Source organism: Haematobia irritans, chromosome 3 (genome assembly GCF_050003625.1).
Source record: "Haematobia irritans isolate KBUSLIRL chromosome 3, ASM5000362v1, whole genome shotgun sequence".
Classification (NCBI taxonomy): domain Eukaryota; kingdom Metazoa; phylum Arthropoda; class Insecta; order Diptera; family Muscidae; genus Haematobia; species Haematobia irritans.
In genome coordinates this window covers 226,881,347-226,902,041 of record NC_134399.1, presented here as the reverse complement: position 1 = coordinate 226,902,041, position 20,695 = coordinate 226,881,347, and the positions used below count along the sequence as shown (strand labels likewise).

Genomic DNA, 20,695 nt, shown 5'->3' with positions numbered 1-20,695 from the left:
GTAGGTACCCTCGGGTTATTTGTCACTTAACGCATGCATTCAGCTCTCAAACTCTCATTCGGTATTCGTCATTGGTCTACCACATATCGCTCACACATATCTCCGATATAACTACGAAACTAATAAGGAATATCACCACCCCGAATAATTAGCAATCTCCATTGGCAAAGGGGCATGGAGAATTCTTAGGGCATATGGAGTTTTATGGATTGTTTTGTCATATTTTGCCTTTCACATTGGCCTGAAAAGTAGTTGTTGAAGCGACCACAAACATTGAACGACCCTAAATTACACGCTTGCTTGCACGCATGCGTGTGAGCACTCAACAATAACCGGCAAAATAAATTAATAACGCATCTGTCTGAAATTTGTTGGAAATTATCGTCATCATCCAAACCAAACTCACCCTTGTGGTCTTTAACAATAGCCAAGTATGAAATCACCATAAAATTAATAATTTTTAACTGTTATTACTATTATTTATAGATCAATTAATTAAAGTGTTTTAATTTTTCTTCTCTTTCTGTCTTCTATCTTTTTAGGTTTCCTTTTCTTCGTTTAGCTTTGCCTAGTATACAGCCTCAAAGTGGCTCTACACTCAACAGAAGCCTTAATGGCTGCCGGTTTTCTAAAGTCTGGCGATTTGGGCCCCCATCCACATAGTTATGGTGGGCCACATCCGCATCATTCAGTGCCGCATGGACCATTGCCACCGGGCATGCCTATGCCATCATTGGGACCCTTTGGTTTACCCCATGGCCTTGAGGCTGTGGGGTTTTCCCAAGGTATGTGGGGTAAATATCGCGCCAATTTTGGTTACAAAAAAATTAACAAAAGAACTCTTTAGCAAGGTGGTGAAATACTATAAAAAAATTTAGTTAAAAAGAGAATTGGGTTGACGTAAGAAGATATGAAAGCGGATATTTTTTAACTCTTTAAAATTGTCATGGTCACAAAATTTTGACTAGAATAGGTCTAGAAAATTTTGTTAATGAACAACGAATATCTCCCTAAATAAGGGTCCTAAAATATAAAGGTTTTCACTTTAATAATTTTTGGCTCACTTTAGTAAGTTTTGTTTTTTCTTAATTGTTAAAAAATGAAAATAATAGAACTTTAATATATGAATTCAATTTCGCACAAACCCTTTCAAAATTTCTTTTTATTTTACTAAAAGTAATCTTCGTATAACGCAAAATACATTTTTACAAATTCTAACTCATCAAATTGCAATTCATCTTTGAATTTGATGTTAAGTGATCATCCCATTGAAGTTCTAATAGCACGCATCTTTGAATTTGATGTTAAGTGCTCATCCCATTGAAGTTTTAATAGCACTGTAATATATCGGATAATAGTTTTTCATTATTAAAGAGCTAAACGCAAGAGTGAGTAATGTATAGAGAGTTAGAGTTTTATTACCACATACCTCTTTATAATGAGCTTACAAATCAAAGTAAATGAGAACACACTATTCTCAGTAACAGTGATTAGTGAGTATTTATGTTTACCATTAACAGCCATATCTCTGTATATACTTACAGATGAGAGGGAGAGATACATTTTAGGAGAAAAAACTGTTAGACAGCGAAATAAATACATGATATTTAATGATTTGCATATAAATTCAATAAAGAAGATCAATGTTTAATTGTTCCAACATAATACAGTTTCCAGAATAATCTCTCATGTTGTTAGCTTAACAAAAATACAATTTACAGCAAACATTTTGTTTTCACATTTTACGTTCATGTCAATATGTTATGATAAATCATCCAATACGTTTTGCCATTGATAAAAAATGGAAAACAACTACAAAATATATCTGAAATGCATTTTTTTTAAATAGCATTTTGTTCAAAAAGTGATGGTTATGTGAGAAAAAAAAAACAAACACACATAGAGACAAAACAAATGACAAATGATTTGTCGTGACAAAACAGAATGAGCCAGTGATAAATACACCAGCTGATAACTCAATTTTAAGCAAAGATGACGAGGTGATTTCACTTGGAACCAACAAATGAAAAAAAAACCCCAAACCAGGGCCGATGAAAAAAAGCCTCTGGGAATGGGAAACGGGCGGACTTTCAGTGTAAAAGAGCCAGACCAAAAATCAAAACAACATCCTGGCTAACTGACTGGCGAAGCGACGGTGAGTGCAAGTGACACCAAGGCGACATTGATGTTAACGGTGATCAAGTGCATCCATAACTTCCCTCAAAAGAAAGAAAACGAAACAAAACCAAGTCTGGCATGAAAAGCATTTTCAATATTCCAGTTTCGAGGTGACTCGTTCAAAAAAATGTCTGTGTTCGTCGGTGTTTGTTGTTTTTTTGTCATTCTTTCTTTCGTCGTTGTCAGCCTACAACTCTACCTCAATTCTCAGACATAAATGGGAGGATGGGTTAGATGGATGCTCTCGCTGCCAGGGGACAATAAATGAATACAGATTGCATCATTATCAATAATATTGTCAAAATGAATAATGAGCGCTTGCGTGCACTGACTGACAAGCCATTGGAAATTCACAAACGTCGTTGTACTCATTCACAAAGGCATATGCATAGAGCCATACTCACTCAGTAAGGCAATAACGATGGCCTAGAGTAACGGTTACGCATGATCAGTAGGCATATCTCGAAGTAAACGACTATGTTTGCCAGAGACAGAGTCATCTCTTGATGATTTCATATTGACTAGCTAACTTTTTCGAAAATTGGCCACATCTGGCTTTATTTCGAAGGCAAAGGATTCCAAATTAATTCTAGTCAACCAAAAAATGATTTTTTTTGTTTTTGATTTCTTTCATTGCTTTCATTTTTGTGGCAGCTGTAAAAGGAGTCAGCAGTCAAGGCATAAATTTACGTATTTTCCAGTAGGCACGTACATGTCAATGGACTTTTAATGTTCAGTTATTCTGTAGTGGAATTGAGCCTTTCGCTTTAGAAGCCTAAAGAACAAAAGCAGGAAGTATAGTCTGAACCACCCGTTCGTAAAAAAACAGAAAACCTGAAAAAAGGCCACACATTAAAAAACTATCGTACTCGTATTTTCCAAAAAGGCCATACAATATATGTTGGAGGACAGCGGGATAGACGAGATTAGATGTACGAAATATGGAAGGGTAGGGTGACAAACAATGGTGTCGTCGTTGGATTAAAACCAAAAGAGCTGGCTGGCAGACACAAACATGAAATAGAATGAAACCTTTGCAGCCCTCTTAGGGTATGTGTATGTGTTAGAATTACATACATCCATCTATCTATTCTAGGGGTGTGTGTATATGTATGGGATATATAACTCTCTAATGTTTATATGTACAGGCCAACAGAAGAAGACGAAAAACAACAACTTTCCACCAACCCGCTTTCGTTTAAGAGTTGCGGCTTTCAGGGGTTGGAAAAACTCAAGTCAGACAATAGAAATTGAAGGCAGCAGCCAGCCAGCTACATTAAAAATGGGGTTGCAACAAAGCACGCAATTCTTTGTTGGTATTAAAATAACAAAACCAACAACAAGCATGCCATGGATTTTCTTCCCTTTCCCCAAAACGAAAGGCGAATAATAAACAAAAGAGAAAAGTTCCACATAAACGCACCTTTTCACGGGACATTTTTTTTTGTTTGGGTTGTTATTTTGTTTTACCTCCCTAAACGCCATTTTCAATGAAAACGAACAGAGAACAGAAATTAAATGGAAACTAGAAGGACGGACAAATTTCATTCACACTATATACAGAAAATGTTCGTCCTGTGATATGCTTTCAGTTTAGTATTTGGTCCCTCTAATAAACAGCAGGATATGCTTTATTAATCTCTTAATTAATTAGTTTTTTTTTTTCTCATTGGCATTTTTTTTCGTTTGTTTATTTTTTATGGTATGGAAATTCCATACGACTGTATTCAGCTTATCTTCAAAGTCATGTCAATGAAAAGCCATTCAAAGTTAATATGAATTTTTCATGACCATGAATGAGTTTGAATGAATGCCGCAAACTAACAGTTTCACCACCTTGTTAGGACGTTCTTTATATAGCATCTTTAGAATTGGACTAACCACCATCCTTGTTTTGTTTTTTTTGGTTTTGGGCATTTCTTCCCTGCAGGTGTTAACACACGTAAACAGAGACGTGAACGCACCACATTCACACGAGCCCAGCTGGATGTATTGGAATCGCTATTTGGCAAAACACGTTATCCTGATATCTTTATGCGTGAGGAAGTTGCACTGAAAATCAATTTACCCGAATCCAGAGTACAGGTAATTATGAGATTTTATTTTTATTATTATTATTTTTTTATTTACTTAATATTAAGAAATTCCTTTAGTAAGTGAAGCTAATGCGCCAAAAAGAATTTCTGAATTATTTTTATTAAATTGAAAATATTTTGTATTGTTATTGTACTTTTTATAAGAATTTTTCAATCGATATCGCTTTTACGATTTATACAAAACTTAATCCTTGTGGAAGTCTCAATCTAAGTACGATATTTCTTAAAAAAAAAAAAACATTTTCATAGTTTCCCATATTCCGAAATTCGGAATCGCAAAAATGTATTTTTCTTTTTAACCAAAAAAAAATAGAGATACTCTCGACTCCAACACAATTTTAATTTGAACTTCTCATTAAAGATAACTATATTACCAAATTTTAAGTTTTAAAGGATAAGAAAATATGGCCAAACGAAAATTGCAATTTGCGATTACAAATTTCGGAACATATGGGATTGTTTCTGGTAACAAAATTATCTTCTGAGTCTATTAAGCTTTAGCCGGTAGACTGTCATTCCATTTTTTTTTTGCAAGAAAAATTATTTATTTATTTATTTAACTTATCTTATAGTAAATATAAGGCAAGTATAAAGAAAAAAGAAATAGAATTAGCTACAAAGGCCAGCAGCTAAAAAGAATTCTATTTTTATCCAGTCTTCATAAACTTTAGGGCAGAAGATATTTTTTGCCGAATTTGAAAAAAGTAGAATCGAATTTCGTTAAAGACCCCATACGCGACCATGATCTGATAAATGCTTAGCCCAAAAAAAGGAAAATATATTTAAAAAAGTGGCGAAATATTGTTCAATATAATCTCCTCTTAACTCGATACACCAGCCCAAGCAATGCTGCAATTTCGTCAGTATTTGTAGTCTCGACGCCTGACCTCATAGTTTGACTCTTATTTGTAACCAGTCGAATTTTCTATTGATTAAAACATTGAGAAGTCGATACTCGAATTTAAAAGGATTATAAATTCAAAATTTTTCTTTTTGATTAAAATCCATTGCACGATTTTGTTCTCTCTTAAAAAGCCAATTAGTCGATGAAAAGACGACTTAAAATGTCTCTTTTCGGTTTTTGTATCCTTAAAGGCGGACTACATTCGCCAACACAGTCCAATGTTTGGACTTCAGCTTTGTCCACCACGGATCCGATGGCAAACACTAGGTTAGGTAAGGTGGCAGCCCGATGTATCAGGCTCACATAGACTATTCAGTCCATTGTGATACCACATTGGTGAACTTCTCTCTTATCACTGAGTGCTGCCCGATTCCATGTTAAGCTCAATGACAAGGGACCTCTTTTTTTATAGCCGAGTTCGAACGGCGTTCCACATTGCAGTGAAACCACTTAGAGAAGATTTGAAACCCTCAGAAATGTCAACAGCATTACTGAGGTGGGGTAATCCACCGCTGAAAAACTTTTTGGTGTTCGGTCGAAGCAGGAATCGAACCCACGACCAGAGAATGAAGCCGGCGAGTCGCGCCGCCGATTTTAGCCGTCGCCGACCCGTTTTTAGCAGTCGACGCCGCCGCCGACTATGTCGACTCATCTCGACTAAAATGTAGACGCCAATTAATCTAAAATATTGATTTATATCAGAAAAAATTAATAATATTTGTTATAGTTTTTGCCAAAATTTTGAACTTTCCACGTTTAATCAATTAGTATCAAGTTGCTATAATAGTTTTACAAAACTTTAGCTCAAAAAAATTGAATGAAATGTAAATTTGATTGTAAGATTGGTTGTACAACTAATCTCATTACAATTCGGAAAACTTCAAATTGATTTTATAATAGATAATTTTGCGCCGCCGAACAGACAATTTTTTATCGGCTTAGCCGTCAAGCCGCCGCCGCCGTAGTCAAAAATTTAGTGTTAGCCGCCGCCGACAAAAATGGGTCGGCTTCATTCTCTGCCCACGACCTTGTGTTTACAAGGCGGGCATGCTAACCATTGCACCACGGTCAAACACTAGCTTTGAAACAAATTTTACGAATGCGCTTGTCCGGAATCACATGCTGAACCAGTTGCGTAACTGGTAACAATTTTCTCTTCCCAATATGAAAAAAAAATTAATTGGAATTAAAAAATTCATTGATCCAATGAAAAAATTAATTGCTACTTTCAATTTTTGTGATTGATTTTTGTTTCAATTAAAAAAATTGTTGAACCAATTAAATTTTTAATTGAATGTTTTTTAAAACTCAATTAAGACTTTAATTGGAAAAAATTTCATTAACGTTTTTTTTGTGCACGGACTAGCCGACCTCATTGAAATTTGGCAAACCAATTTTTGGCGATAGCTTTCGAAGAAAATGCGGCGGATATAGTACACTGAAAAAACAGTGAACCCACCAGGAAGAAAACCTTCGGTTAATTTTAGAAAATTTTGAATATTTGTAGAAAATTTTAACTAAACAGTATTACAAACGTTGGCATTTCGCCGATGTCATAAAAATAAGTAAATATTTTTCGACAAATTCAAGAAAATTTATTAGACATAACTAAGTTTTTTCACTTGTTAAAGAAAATTTTGTAGTTTGAAGGAAAAATTTGGAGTTCCAAATTGCAAGGATGTCTTTAGTGACATACGAAGTTCATGATGGACGCCGTTTTGGTAAAATTTACAAATTTAAAGAAATTCTGAACTATTTTGTGGAATACACGAATTTAGTAAATCTTTATGCTTCATTTGAGTATATTATTTTCCTCGGTTTTAGTTAATTTAACTAACGTACTTAAAAAATTATTAGAGTAAAGACAAATTTCTCCAAACATAATAATTCCATGAACTAAAATAAAGTTAAATTGGCTTTAGTGAAATAGAGAGTTCACTTTTTTTTTGAGTGTAAATAGCTTTTCATTTCACTGCTTTATTTACTCTCCAAAATATTCCATTTCCGATTTTGTAGGGTAAATCGCGCAGGTGATTGATATTTTTACTAGAATCCGGGCCGACTATATGAACCCAATAAAATGAACCCAATCAATTATAACGAAATATCATTTTAATTAGTGACAAATTTCTTTACTATTACTAAGATTTTTCGAACTGTTTGAAAAATCCATCTAATATTAATTTCAGATTAAAATAAATATTATTTTGTTTTCTTATGAAATGTCTCCATTTATTCGACTGACCAATGTTTTATAGCAACAATTATTTTTTTTTTTTCAAGAAAATTTCATTTAGGAAAATAGAAACATTTGTTTGCCGGTAACTTTTGCATACCTATTTTAATAATCGTTAACATTTTTCCTCAATTATTCTGTGTTTCGTACCCAATATTGATAATTATTTGTCGAACAACAAGCATTGCATTCCAATCCAATCCATTTACAATTCAAGCACATGTCAATTACCTGTATTTGCCATGATATTGGTTTACACCGGCACATGTCTAGGTTTTCTTAGTCTTCTCTTTTCCATCATCATGAAAATCGCCAATGGGCCAAATAGACAGACCCATTTCGTCGATATTCATTACAATGTTTAGATGGAAATTGAATACCTAGGTCCCTGGGCCTATAACATACACAAAATAGTCTAGCACAAGTAAATTGGCAAAAGAAGAAAATGCCCACGTTCCGAAATCGTAGAAGACCCAAGGATACCATAGGAAAGCCCAGACACATGGGACGGACGGATATACAAATCTACAAAACAATAAAAGACAAAAGACAAAAAGAAGATACTACGATGACTATGACACCTACACCAGACTGCTTTAGAATAGTGGGCCAGCAGTTTTTTTTTCGTCTTTGAGTAAAGAAGGCAATACGATTCTGGTTACAATTGTAAGAATGTTGGATAATTCTACGTTGTTGTTGTTGTTGTTTTTTTTTTTTTGAGCCACAGGCCTGGTCTGGTCTCAGGCATAATGAAACCAACGTGTCAATTTTCACGAGTGGTCAATTTGCAATGCAGGGGCTTCCTTCAAAACAGAAGAAAAATGGAAAAGAAGACAAATGTAAAAGACCATGTGCCAATCGTTTGGCTACTACATTTCGCTGGGTCATTCAGCAACATGTATTCCGGTTATATTACCAAAGGTGGTAAAATGCATTCTTACTTGCAATACCAACTTAAGATATTCAATGTCACGTCCTTAAATTACACATAATCGATTTTGTTATTGTTCTACAAGGGACACGATTGAAAAAAATCAAAGAAAAAAAAAAACAAACGACAATGTCCTTTCTTTTTGAGTATATCATTGTGGCAGTCCATGGCAATTTGAGCGGCTGTGTTTGTTTTTCATGCTAATGTTTGAACAACTGATCAGCGCCTAACGTAATTTTTGGCAATCTCATCAGCGAAATCAGTGACATCTCAATTTCCACACACAAAACACAAAAATCTCTGTCACAAATCCGAAAAGTTCTCAAATAGACCTCGGGGCTAAAGAAAATGATAGCATTGTTAGTTGTATGAGTTTGTATGTCCGTATGTTTATTTAAGGCCTATATCACAAATGATGACAATTCTTTTTGGCCTAAAGGCAAATGTTGGCCATTTCATTGCGTTTCACGATAATTATGTCATTTTGCCCATTAACACAATACCCAAACCCCCCGTTTTACAAATACAAGGACAATGGAATGAGTCCTAAATAAACATTGAGCTCAAACAATGCCATGGCTGTGTTTATTTAGCCACATTAAAACATACGCATATTCTCAAAAAGAATAAAAGGAGAACATTTCTGGGAGCAATTGTCACTTGGCCATTGGTAAACAAACAGCAAAACGAAATTACACGAAATTTATTATCGAGAGGATAAACGAACGATACGAGAATCTCGCATATAAATTTGCTTATTCCATTGTTTTGTTGCAATAACGATTTGTCAACTATGACAAAGAGAGCAAGAGAGATAGAGAAAGATGTTTTTGAGAGTAGTAGAGAAAATTCAAACCCATTTATTTCCGTTTCCTAACTAAAGAAAACAAACACAGTTGTAGCTGTAGCATCGATTGAGATGCAATTGAAAAATATTTCAACATATGTTCGTCCAAGTGGTCCCTTAAGGTTAAAATTTTATTTGCCTAAATGATTTGTCGTCATATTCTGTCGTAATCTTCACATGTCACCATAGACCAACATACACACAAAATCTATATAATTTGTTTCAAAAATTCTTCAATGTTGTTGGTTGGTTAACGTTTAGATTTTATGGCTTCCTTAATGTATATTTGCTTTTTCTACTGTTATTACCGGTAGTTTAGCTTGTTAAAATCATTTTGTCTATAGGATTTGAAATGGTAGTAAAAATTTTGTTTTATTTTCATTATGTTTACATTTCAGATTGTCTAAGATTTCCTATGAATGGAATTTTTACTAAAGAGGGGGACAGGGGAAGACTGGGACATTCATTCATATGCGATAGATCCATATGTGTATGGGTGTGTGTTCATAAGAACAATTATCATATTAACTTTTGTTAATGACGGTTTAAGAGGTATTTTCACGGCTTAAATAAGTGAACTTCTTGTCTTTGTATAGGACAGAATCGTTTCAGGCAAAATCAAGACAAAAACTGTAAAAGTAAAGAACATTAAAAAACCCAACAAAAATAAAGCATTTTAGTTAAAGCTATAAAATATTTGGTTTTTGTAATCCTAGACAAAAGCCATTGATAATCTTAGCTACTTGGTAAATCTCTATTGTTCTAAAAAAATAGGGGAAATGATGATCGTATTAAAAAAAATATTATTATTACTATTAGACATTTTATAAGGACGTAGTTGGGTTATAATTGTCCCTATTTTTCTTATATTCTTATAAAAACACAAGCTCTTATAAAAAACGAGGTTTTGATTAACAAAGTTTACCGTCAACGATTTCCTATAAAATAGGTTCTTTCGTCATGGGCACTTTTCACAAAAAAAAAACTACTTAATAAAAAAAAAAAAATATTTCCACGAGAGTACAAGAAGAATATTATGTAGTAAAAAATGGGAAACAAACTGAGATAAAGACGGAGAGGTCATTTATGCACCCAGAGAAGGAATATGGTCACCTCAAACATGTTTTAAAAGCAAAATGTTATTTTTGGGTGGTGACCATGTAACATGGTTTTCGCAGCCATGTTATTTTCTCGGAAATCATGTATCTGATTTCGGCAAGCAGGTTATATTTGACGAGAAAATAAAATTTAGGGACAAACATGTTACATGGTCACCACACAAAAATAACATTTTGCTCTTGAAACATGTTTGAGGTGATCATAGTCCTTCTCTGCGTGTATTTAATATATTTAATATTTATTTAGAAGGGGATACTGAACCGAAGAATTAAAATTGCCTTTTTAAATCTTTAAATTTTACTAATCGATTTTTGATGACAATATATCAAAATCAAAAAATCAAAAGTATAATGGTCAAACACTGTAGAAGTGGAAAGTTACTATCAAAAACTAAATTTTTTATTCTGAATATATCATGGCTCCTAAATTCGTCGAAAATCAGTTGCATTGGTTGAGACACAGATCAGAGAGATCCACAAATTTTAACCACTCTCAAAAAAAAAAGTTTACTTGGATCCAAAGATTTTGACCATCCCTTAAGGATTTTGGTATTGATTCCGAGCCAAAGATGTGGCCTATTTAAAATAAATAAATTTTTTAGCGACCTATCTGGCTTTAAATCTAGGACCATTAAAATTAAAATTAGGATTCAGATCTCATTTATGAAATGTTCATTCTCTTTTCGCGGTTTATTAATAAAGGTACTCAGGTACAAACAAATGCCAGCTTAAAAATCCAAATTATAACGGATACTTCAAAGTAAAAAATGTTTTCTTAATTCCAAAAAAAAAAAACGTTAAACCAAAGACGCTAAATCCTCAAAATAAGTCATAGCCTATATTTGAAGCGTTTTATCTTAAATCTAATGTTAGAATGTTTCAGTTAATTTAAGGACAATTTCTTTAAATCAAAAATGTGTTTCTTTACTTTAAGAAAAATTAGCATTAGTGCAAAGACATGGGACTTTAATGGAGGGAAGCAAATTTACAAAATTTGTGTCCTAAATTTAATGGAAAAAAGTTTTTGAATCAAAGATTATAAACTTTATTTTAATAAAAATTTCATTATTATAAAGAAATTTGTCCTTAATATTTTGTAAATTTCGTATCCTAAAATTTTGGTTGCGTAATCTTTAATATCACGTAAATATTTTTTTCAGTGCAATTAGAATAAAAAAATATTTAATGTATTAAAATTTTTAATATACTTAAAAATAAATTCTAAATATACTAAACAAAACGTTATAGCAGCTAAGGCTATAGACTTACTTAAATTATTTTATAAAATATTTAAAGTTTACCTCGCTTCGAAACTTTATTCTGCCTATGTCCCTGGTTAACACTTATATTTATCGTCTAATTTTCACAAATATTGACATATCAAAAATAAAGTATAAAAAATAAAAAAATAAAATATTTTCCAATTTTATTTCTTTCTTTATATTTCAAAAAATACTAAATTAACAAATTATCAAAATATAGAGTTTTATAATGGAAATATTTATTTTTTTTTTTTTTTAAATTAGAAATCATTTTCCAATTGGCGTCGGTACTTGATGTTTCATCAATTTCGTGATTGAAATAATTTCATTTAAAATGTAATTGGATCAATTAATTTCGATGATTGAAGCCTGTATTTGTTCTTATTTTTGAAAAAGTCAACTTCAATTTCGATTTGGAATAACTTTACATCCCAAACTTACCTTCTAAAGTAAAATGTAGTAAACAAGGTGAGACTGCTCGCATTAGGGCTTTATATGATTTTATAAAAAATTTATTATTTTTTTTATCATAATATTCAACTCTAGAATAATTCCAAAGCAACCCTTTAATCTTTCAATCATTAAGTGAACAAAATTTCCCAAGTCATAATCAAAGAATTGAAATCTTCACTCTGCTCATGAAATGGGGAAATGAAAAGAAACACCCACATTCCAACATAAATTCTCCAACGATATATGCCCCAACGATTACAAATGTGAATGTGTGTGTGTTTCTGTGTATTTCTGTATGTTCATGTTGATCATAAATACAAGCAAATGGTTGGTTGCCAAATAATTGAATGAGCAAATGGTGTGGGTATGGAATGGGATGGTGTGCGTGCTTCATGAAATGTAATCATTTTCCAGAGCTTATCTACACCAGAACAGAACAAACATTGACGCCCTAATGCTACTGTTTACACCAATACCAAAAATGCCATAACCCCCACCATCATCACCGCATGAGAATACTAGCACCACCACCATCATGACCATTGGCAAAACCAGCAGCCACCTTGGTTTTTGGCTGTGGATATTTTTATGTTTTTGTAGTGAATTTCTATGGCTCCAGGTTTAGCTGGTATGTGTTTTTTGCTGTTGTTGTTGCTCTGACTTGATTCTGGTTTCTGGCTATTGGCAATGATGATGATCAAGACTTCTTTCCTTCGGGCCCTTTTTTACTCAATTGGAATGCCACACATGCTTACTATCACAAAATAAATGTTTGTATATGTGTACATATACAAGGCTATGGATATGAAACGCTTGAAATATTCCGCTTAAAGTATAAGGCGAAGGACTACAAATAACAGAGTATTTGTAAGCATAAGGAACGAATGAAATAAATCATAAATCAAAATGTTATTATTCATGTTGATGATAACCTTGCTAAGCGCTTCCGTTTATTCCGGCAAAGGCAACAATATAATTTGACCTATGGGTGTGTTATTTGTAACTAACACCATTTTTCTTTGCCACAACATGAATTCAGGGAGGACTTTTTAGGCGGGTGTTATTGTGGGGGGTTATGTGTTTAATAGGGCACATAATGAAAATAAATGGGATTTCTTGCCCAGCCATTTCCAAAAAAATAATATGAACGCTAGCAGTCTTAATCGTAATTTGTCATTACATCTTACTCTCCCTCTCGTTTTGAACCCAATATATGGTACAATTTTGCATCATCAAGAGAACTCAGTTTCAAATAGGGTAGCAAGAACCACGCATACATAGAGTCCCATTTGATATTTCTTAGATGGCGTATGCTTAGTGTCACCATTGTTTTCGTCACGATCACATTGCATCGTATTGTTGTCATGAATGTTTGTTGTTTTTGTTTTGCCCACCACCCTGTGTGTATAACTCATGTTGTCCCTTGTGAAGTGTGATGAGAAAACTAACAACAGTTGCCTTTTAAAATTGTAACCGATTTACAGTACTGGTGAGAACTGTGGGGAGAGTATATGTAATGTGATTACCACCTCTCTCTTGCACAAACACAATCTTTTACTCTTTCACTTTCGTATATTATAAGCATACCATTGTGTGGACTTGGTCTATGCATTTGTCAACAATGCGTAAATACTTTTTTTTGTTGTTATTGTGATTTTTTTTTCTGTAGTATACAGCTGTTGTGTTGTTGAAAAATTCCCACTGCAGATTAAATTTGAGTTTGTCAAATTTCTACTGAAACGATATCAAGGTATTTGTTTTTTTCTTTTGTGAAAAGATTTATCTACATACAAAAAAGGACACTTGCTAAGAAACGAAATAAGTTTTTAAAGTTTCTTTAGAATTTTCAATTAACTTTGAGAACATAGCTTAGATTAACATATTTTATAAAATATAATACACATATGGTCCACATAAACTTTATGCTGTTTTTATTAACCCTCCAAAGATTTTAGGCAGTGTTTATTTAAATAGAAAGATTTTTATACAACCTGCCTTATGATAATCAAAATGATTGAAATAAACTTAAAAGAGACTTTATAGCATGACTTGGATTGTACTGTATATATTTTCCTGGTTTTATGTTACAGCCTGTGAGATAAACCGTGAATTGTTTTTTTCCAACTAAACAAAAACTAATTTATTATTACAAATAAATTATTTTTTGGGTTAAAGAATATGGGAAATACTAGTGTCACTTTCATTATTAATAGGTGAGGTATTAATAGGTCTATTCTCTAACTGATATGTACTTATAATACTTTTGTACCTTTTGCCAGACAACATTGACTTTACTTTTTTATGGATTGTGATTAAATCTATGGCAACATTTTGTATACATTTCTCGTTTAATAATATTAAAGGAAATTGTATCTTCTCATGATGCAAAGATCCTTTGAACTATTTTAAAAAAGCATTGTATATTATAATTTTATTGCATAATTTAAATTTTACCTTCCAAAATAATCAAAAATTTTAGGGTTTCACTCGTAAAGAAAAAACTTCCATACTAGAACACACAGTTTGTCACTAAGCATAATCTCCTTCTTCCATAAAAATATGAAACTCCAATCTAGACTATTTATGAACATCAAAGAAAATCTATCGGTATTCGAAATAATTTAATAATAATAATAATTTAATAATGACCTAGTTTGTAATTGATAATACAATTGATTCGGAATGAACATAAATCGGTAAAGCTTTGATGTTCAACACATGAATGCAAATACATTTGGCCAAATTAAAAGCTCAGCATTTAACAAATGTTATGGTTCATTAAAGGACATCAAATACCAAAATAACAAAAAGAACCACAATTACTAAGAAATTGAAAATGTAATGTCTGCATTTAACTTGGCTGCCGAATATGCTTACTTGACAATCCCCAAACCCAGAACCGAAGTGGTTGAATGATTGGCGTGTGTTTTTTCTCTCACACTTTCATCCATCAAAAGAAAATTGAATTGACAATGATTTTAAAATTCCCATTTAACATAAAGTTCCAGGAATAATACCTGATGACGAAAAGGGAAAAAAGAAAACCAAAACAAAAAACGAACTCTCCTCCCCTAACATTAAAGGTTGTTATCGCCAAAAACCATACCCCACATCCACTAAAATCACTGCTTCATGCTGTGGCAATGAAAGGGCATGAATTGAAATTGAAATCAAACAAATTGGGAAATCTTTGCCGTAATGAAATCTGATACGCCTTATTTAATGCTCTTTTTGTGGAAGGGCCTGCCATAAAATATGTAATGACACAAAATAGTACGCCCTAGCCTGGCTAACGGAACAATTTTACTTCACTTTGATAACTCATCGTCATCGTCATCATTATTCACATCATTATTGCTCAGCACCCTTCATTTTTCTGACGTTTACGTTCTCCACAAAGAGTCCTTGCTTTTGCAACAATAACAATGGGCCATCAGAAAGAGGGGCGACTAAGTGCGGTAACACAATCGGCCAAAAGAATTGAAGGCGTTATACTTGAGATTGGCGTGTGGCAATACAACTTGCAAACTAAAATGCGAATCAATTTCATATGAATGAGGGTGGCACGATGAAACCCAATACGTATATTTTTTTTTTTTTGCCTTCCATGTCCTTTATGGCCGCATACTCAAGAGCCACAAAAGAGCTTTTCGAAATCACTGAAAAAACATTTTTTTTTTGTTTTTGGGAGACCAAAAACAGACCCGGAATGAATGGATGATGAGAGCGTTGGTTATGGAGCTGGTGGTGGTGATGATGATGTTGTGAACATAAATGCGTTCGTAAGCACTTTGCGGAATGTTAGCCATCCTCCTAAGCATAACAAACAAGGATAATGTGAACATGAATGAATGCATGAGTGAGTGATGCAAGGGCAAGGGGGAAAGAAGAAAGACCAACGAACGAACAAACCAAACGAATGAATAAATAAAATTCTTAATGTATCCTTGTGCACTTGTTTCAACTGATAAGCATTTCTATTCCCAGCAAAAAAAGGGGGATGCTAGCCAAAGATGGGCAAATTGTGGGAAGAACTAACAATTGGAAGTGTGAGGTTTGCTTTTCTATTTGACAATATAATCGAGTCAATTTGCAGCTGTACGCCTTGGATAAACACATACACACTTCTACAGCCAGTTGCCCGGCAGGCCTGATTGTATAACTTTATTAGCCAGGGCGGAAATAAGGAAGCAAAGCTTTAACAGCTTCCAAGCAACAGCAAATGATCCAATGGTTTTGGGCGCGTGACTTTTAACACTTGTTCCTTGTTTAACAAACAACTATAATTTATTCATTGATACGAATGAGCGTGAGTGTAGAGTACCATTTTCCGCTTGAAAGCCGAGAAAGGCCCAAAGCAAACCATCATCGTCTGTTGTTTGTGTTAAACAAATATATAAACAAGCTTCTTGCGCTTGAGAGCAGAAGATATTGAACCAACTATCCCATTATATGCCCTTAAAAATTTGTTGAGGGGGATAATTGTTGTGGGAGCTTTTTCAATTTGTCAAGTGTTTGTGTAAATATAAAGCCTACATCTGAGTGGAAGACATGAAATCACTTCCCTGTCTTCAAAATGTTTTTTTTTTTTTAAATAAACTCAAATGGATTTAATTAAAATAACTAAATATTTAATCAAAAGTCAATTTATGTTATACCATAGCAACTTGCTAATGTTGCTTTTTCTATAAAATCAGTGAAAAGATAAGATTTAAGGGGCTTATTGCACTACAAAATGAACAAATATAGGTTTCTTTGGATCGATCCCTTATTGCTGAAAGTCTTCCTTTTTATAGTTTTTTTATTTTTGTGGTAATTTTTACCCCATAGATTTTACTGCAAAAATACCCAAACACTCGTAATGTCACAAATATTGTGGTGAAAAACAAAACAAGAATAAGGTTCATGTGGTGTTTGTTATTATACAGCCTATGTAAGAGTATTCACCTCAATTGTGAGGAGAGTTTTTTCGGAGGAAGAGAGAGAGTGATCTCAGTCACTACAAAGCACATATTTTTCTATAGCAAGAAGAAATCAATCAAGGAAATTGTGGGTGATTATGTCGAAAGTCAGCACTCACTATATTGAGAACCAAAATACTATGCCCTCGGTTTGCAAGATCCCAGTTTTTGTTAAATTCCTAAAACTTTTTCTGTCTGTTAATACTCTTCCGTCATGTGAACTCTCTTTAAATGCCTATAAGTTTTACCTTATCAAATAATTATAAATTTAAAACTTAATTATATTTAAAACCAGTTTGCCTTCCTTTCTAATCGTCTTATTCACATCTCATTATTCTATTTCCAGGTATGGTTCAAAAATCGACGAGCCAAATGCCGTCAACAACTACAACAACAGCAACAATCCAATAGCCTAAGCAATTCGAAATCCGTAAATTCCGGTTCTGGCTCGTGTTCATCATCTTCATCGTCACGCAATACATCGAATAGTGCCGGTAGTAATTCAAATTCAACGAATTCCTCCTCCTCGAAATCCGGCAATAGCCATCATTCCTCTTCATCGTCATCCGCCAATCATAATAGCAATCAAAATAAATCCGGTGGCAGTAGTTCGTCCAATCCGAATGGCTCTGGGCCAGGTGGTAGTTCGTCGGCAGCCGCTGCTGCTGCAGCTGCCGTAGCACAATCGATTAAATCACATCACAGTTCCTTCCTCAATTCATCAAGTTCCACCTCCGCCGTTACTCCAACCAGCTCGTCAGCGGGTGGCCACTTACATCACATGGGTGGTGGTAATACACATGGAGCGGGTTCATCGGCGGGCCTGAATACATCCGGAGGTGCGGCCCATCATAACTCATCGCCATTACTGCCCACACCAGCCACCTCAGTGAGTCCTGTGAGTATTGTTTGCAAAAAGGAACACATTGGCTCCAGTGGTTATCCCGTATCGAATCCCGACGCTCTAAGGGCCGCATCCTATGATACCTTGAAGGAAGCGGGTGGTGACATTAGTACTAGCTCTCATCATCATAGTATTTATGGAACAGCAGCCTCAGCGAATCCACGGCTATTGCAACCGGGTGGTAATATCACACCTATGGATTCAAACTCCAGCATCACCACACCTTCTCCTCCCATAACCCCCATGTCACCACAATCGGCAGCCGCCGCTCATGCAGCCCAGTCAGCGCAATCGGCCCATCATTCGGCTGCCCATTCGGCAGCCTATATGTCCAACCATGATTCGTATAATTTCTGGCACAATCAATATCAGCAATACCCCAACAACTATGCCCAGGCCCCCAGTTATTACTCGCAAATGGAATATTTCAGTAATCAGAATCAAGTGAATTACAATATGGGCCATTCCGGCTATTCGGCAGCATCAAACTTTGGCCTTTCGCCTAGTCCCTCATTCACGGGCACCGTTTCGGCCCAGGCCTTCTCTCAAAATAGTCTAGACTACATGACACCTCAGGATAAATACGTGAATATGGTGTAGAATCTGCTGATGCAATACTGCGGAGGCAAATCTGAGGATGATACCCAGGGCCCAATAACCATGATGAGTGATCACAAAGGCTCCGGGGATTACGACTAGATTGTAAATGTAAAGAAATGAAAATGAGTTCAATAAAATAAAAATTCCAAACATATCGCGCATAACCTTTTGTATGACCGTAAGGTAACTCTGCGGTAACAAAAATTTTGCATCACCCCAAAAGGGGAGAGAGAGAGAGCAGAAATAAGATGATCTCTCTTCTTGATAGAATATTTCGATACGGCGGAAAATACAAATACCTAAAAATAATGAAATTATTGTAAATATTAAAAACGAAAAATTTGACAATTATTTTTTGTATCATTTAAACAGCCAATGTCAACGAAAAACCGAGTGATAACCAAAACAAACAAAAAAATTAAGAACTATTAAACAGATACATATGTACTAAGTGTTAAATTAAAATTTTCAAGAGATTTTTCTTTGCAAAATCTTTCCCCCAACAGATCTTGTCCAATGTTTCAAACATTCCACACACAAAAAAAATCCAGTATTCTAATAACATTCCAATGGACTTAAAGAACAAAATATCCAATAACTGGTGATTTTCCAAATATTTTTATATATTCTATGATATAGCCCTTTTTCAACTATCAATGCAATGTTAATGTTTAAATATCACTTACCCTGTATCTCGATCCCTTTCTCGATTCTTAAAAAATGAGAAAACCACAAATGATGTCCTTTTAATTGTACTTCATATCATTATTATTATAAATAAAACAAAAGACCATAGTTTTAGATATTTGTATAATAGATAAGCATAAAAGCCACGTTAAATGTAAAATAATTAGCCAATAATAACAAAACAAATCAGTTCAAAAGGGGAAGCAAAAAATAAAAACATCAACAGACCCGATTTCATTAGCACATGTCTATAAGAAAATCTCAAACAAAATCCAAAAGCAAAATATAAAGGCAAAACAAATATTAATCTTAAACAAAATCTAGTAAATAGTTAATTTTATTTAGACATTATATAAACAAACTCAATGAAATACCCCTTCTTGCCCTGCTAAACCTAGACTAAAGATAATGAAAACAAAAAACCATATAAACAATTGTATTAATCCTTCCTCTCCTCCAAATAAAAAAAAAAAAAACTTCTTCATGCTAACAAAGAAACAAAAAATATTTAAAAAAATAGTTAATAACTGATAAAATAGTCTGTGTACAAATACAACAATTTATTAATTAAATATTTAATTGCTCTTACCACAACACACATTAACCTAAACCCTTTTCCACCACACTCTTACAACATACTCTCATCGTTCTCTTTCTCCCTAGTGTGTTGTGATTTGTTGAATTTGTTGTCTCCCCATTCTCTTCTTTTGTTTTCGCCACAATGATGAAATTCTTTTAAAAGCTTTTTTTGTCATATATTTTTCTCATTTTAGCTTTTAAGTTCGAATTATAAACTAAATACTCTACAAAAAAATACAAAAAATCAATCCAATATTATTTGTTTTAAACAATTATCACTATAGGTTTTTTTATACAGTTTTTCATTTTCTAGGAAATAATTTTAGTTATTTGTTCCCTCTTTTTGTCTCACTCTCTGTCATTCGTAGGAGAGAGAGAGTTTTATATTTGTAAGTTTAGAGTTCTCAAATATTTTATAAAACAAAAATAAAACTAAATGGAAAAAAAACAAAAATGCTAATCATAATATTGAGAAGTTAAGTCAAATTTATTTTTATTATTATAAAATGCAAAAATAAATAAATGTAAAGAGAAAAAACCAACTATATATAAACAAAAAAACACACACCTATATATATACATACATACAAGAAAAAAAAATACAAAAATAATAATAAAAAAAACATTACTGACTTTTTATTTTTGGGGGTGGGAAGTGGTGAATTTTGGGGACAGAATTTTTTAAACATCAATACAATTTTGGAATAATCAGTCAGATCAATAGATTGAATTTGTTATAAAAATGCAGACATGTGAAGTTTGTTACCTAAAAAACAAATAGTAGCATGAAACAATGTGAATTGGGTTAAAAATGTAGGATTGATAACGTGCTCATGCGAAGTAATATTGAAACATTTTATTCGATGATTGCTGCATTGCATCTATACACACTCTCGAAAATAAAACTGCTACCGTTACTCGTCAACCGACAGTCGCTAT

At 33.5% G+C, this 20,695-nt stretch overlaps 1 protein-coding gene across 2 annotated transcripts in view; it reads left to right on the top strand.

Annotated features, from left to right (window-relative positions):
• oc (homeobox protein OTX2) overlaps nucleotides 1–20,322 on the top strand; it is a 44,653-nt gene extending 24,331 nt beyond the window's left edge. Inside the window, exons 2-4 of one of the 2 annotated variants that reach the window (XM_075298246.1) lie at nucleotides 543–785; nucleotides 4,109–4,263; nucleotides 17,333–20,322. In XM_075298246.1, coding sequence (XP_075154361.1) covers nucleotides 614–785; nucleotides 4,109–4,263; nucleotides 17,333–18,490 — 1,485 coding nt within the window. In that variant the 5' untranslated portion in view covers nucleotides 543–613 and the 3' untranslated portion in view covers nucleotides 18,491–20,322. Of the gene's footprint in view, nucleotides 1–542; nucleotides 795–4,108; nucleotides 4,264–17,332 lie in introns of both variants that reach the window. The other variant, XM_075298244.1, reaches the window with a different exon arrangement.
• Nucleotides 20,323–20,695: the final 373 nt, after the last annotated feature.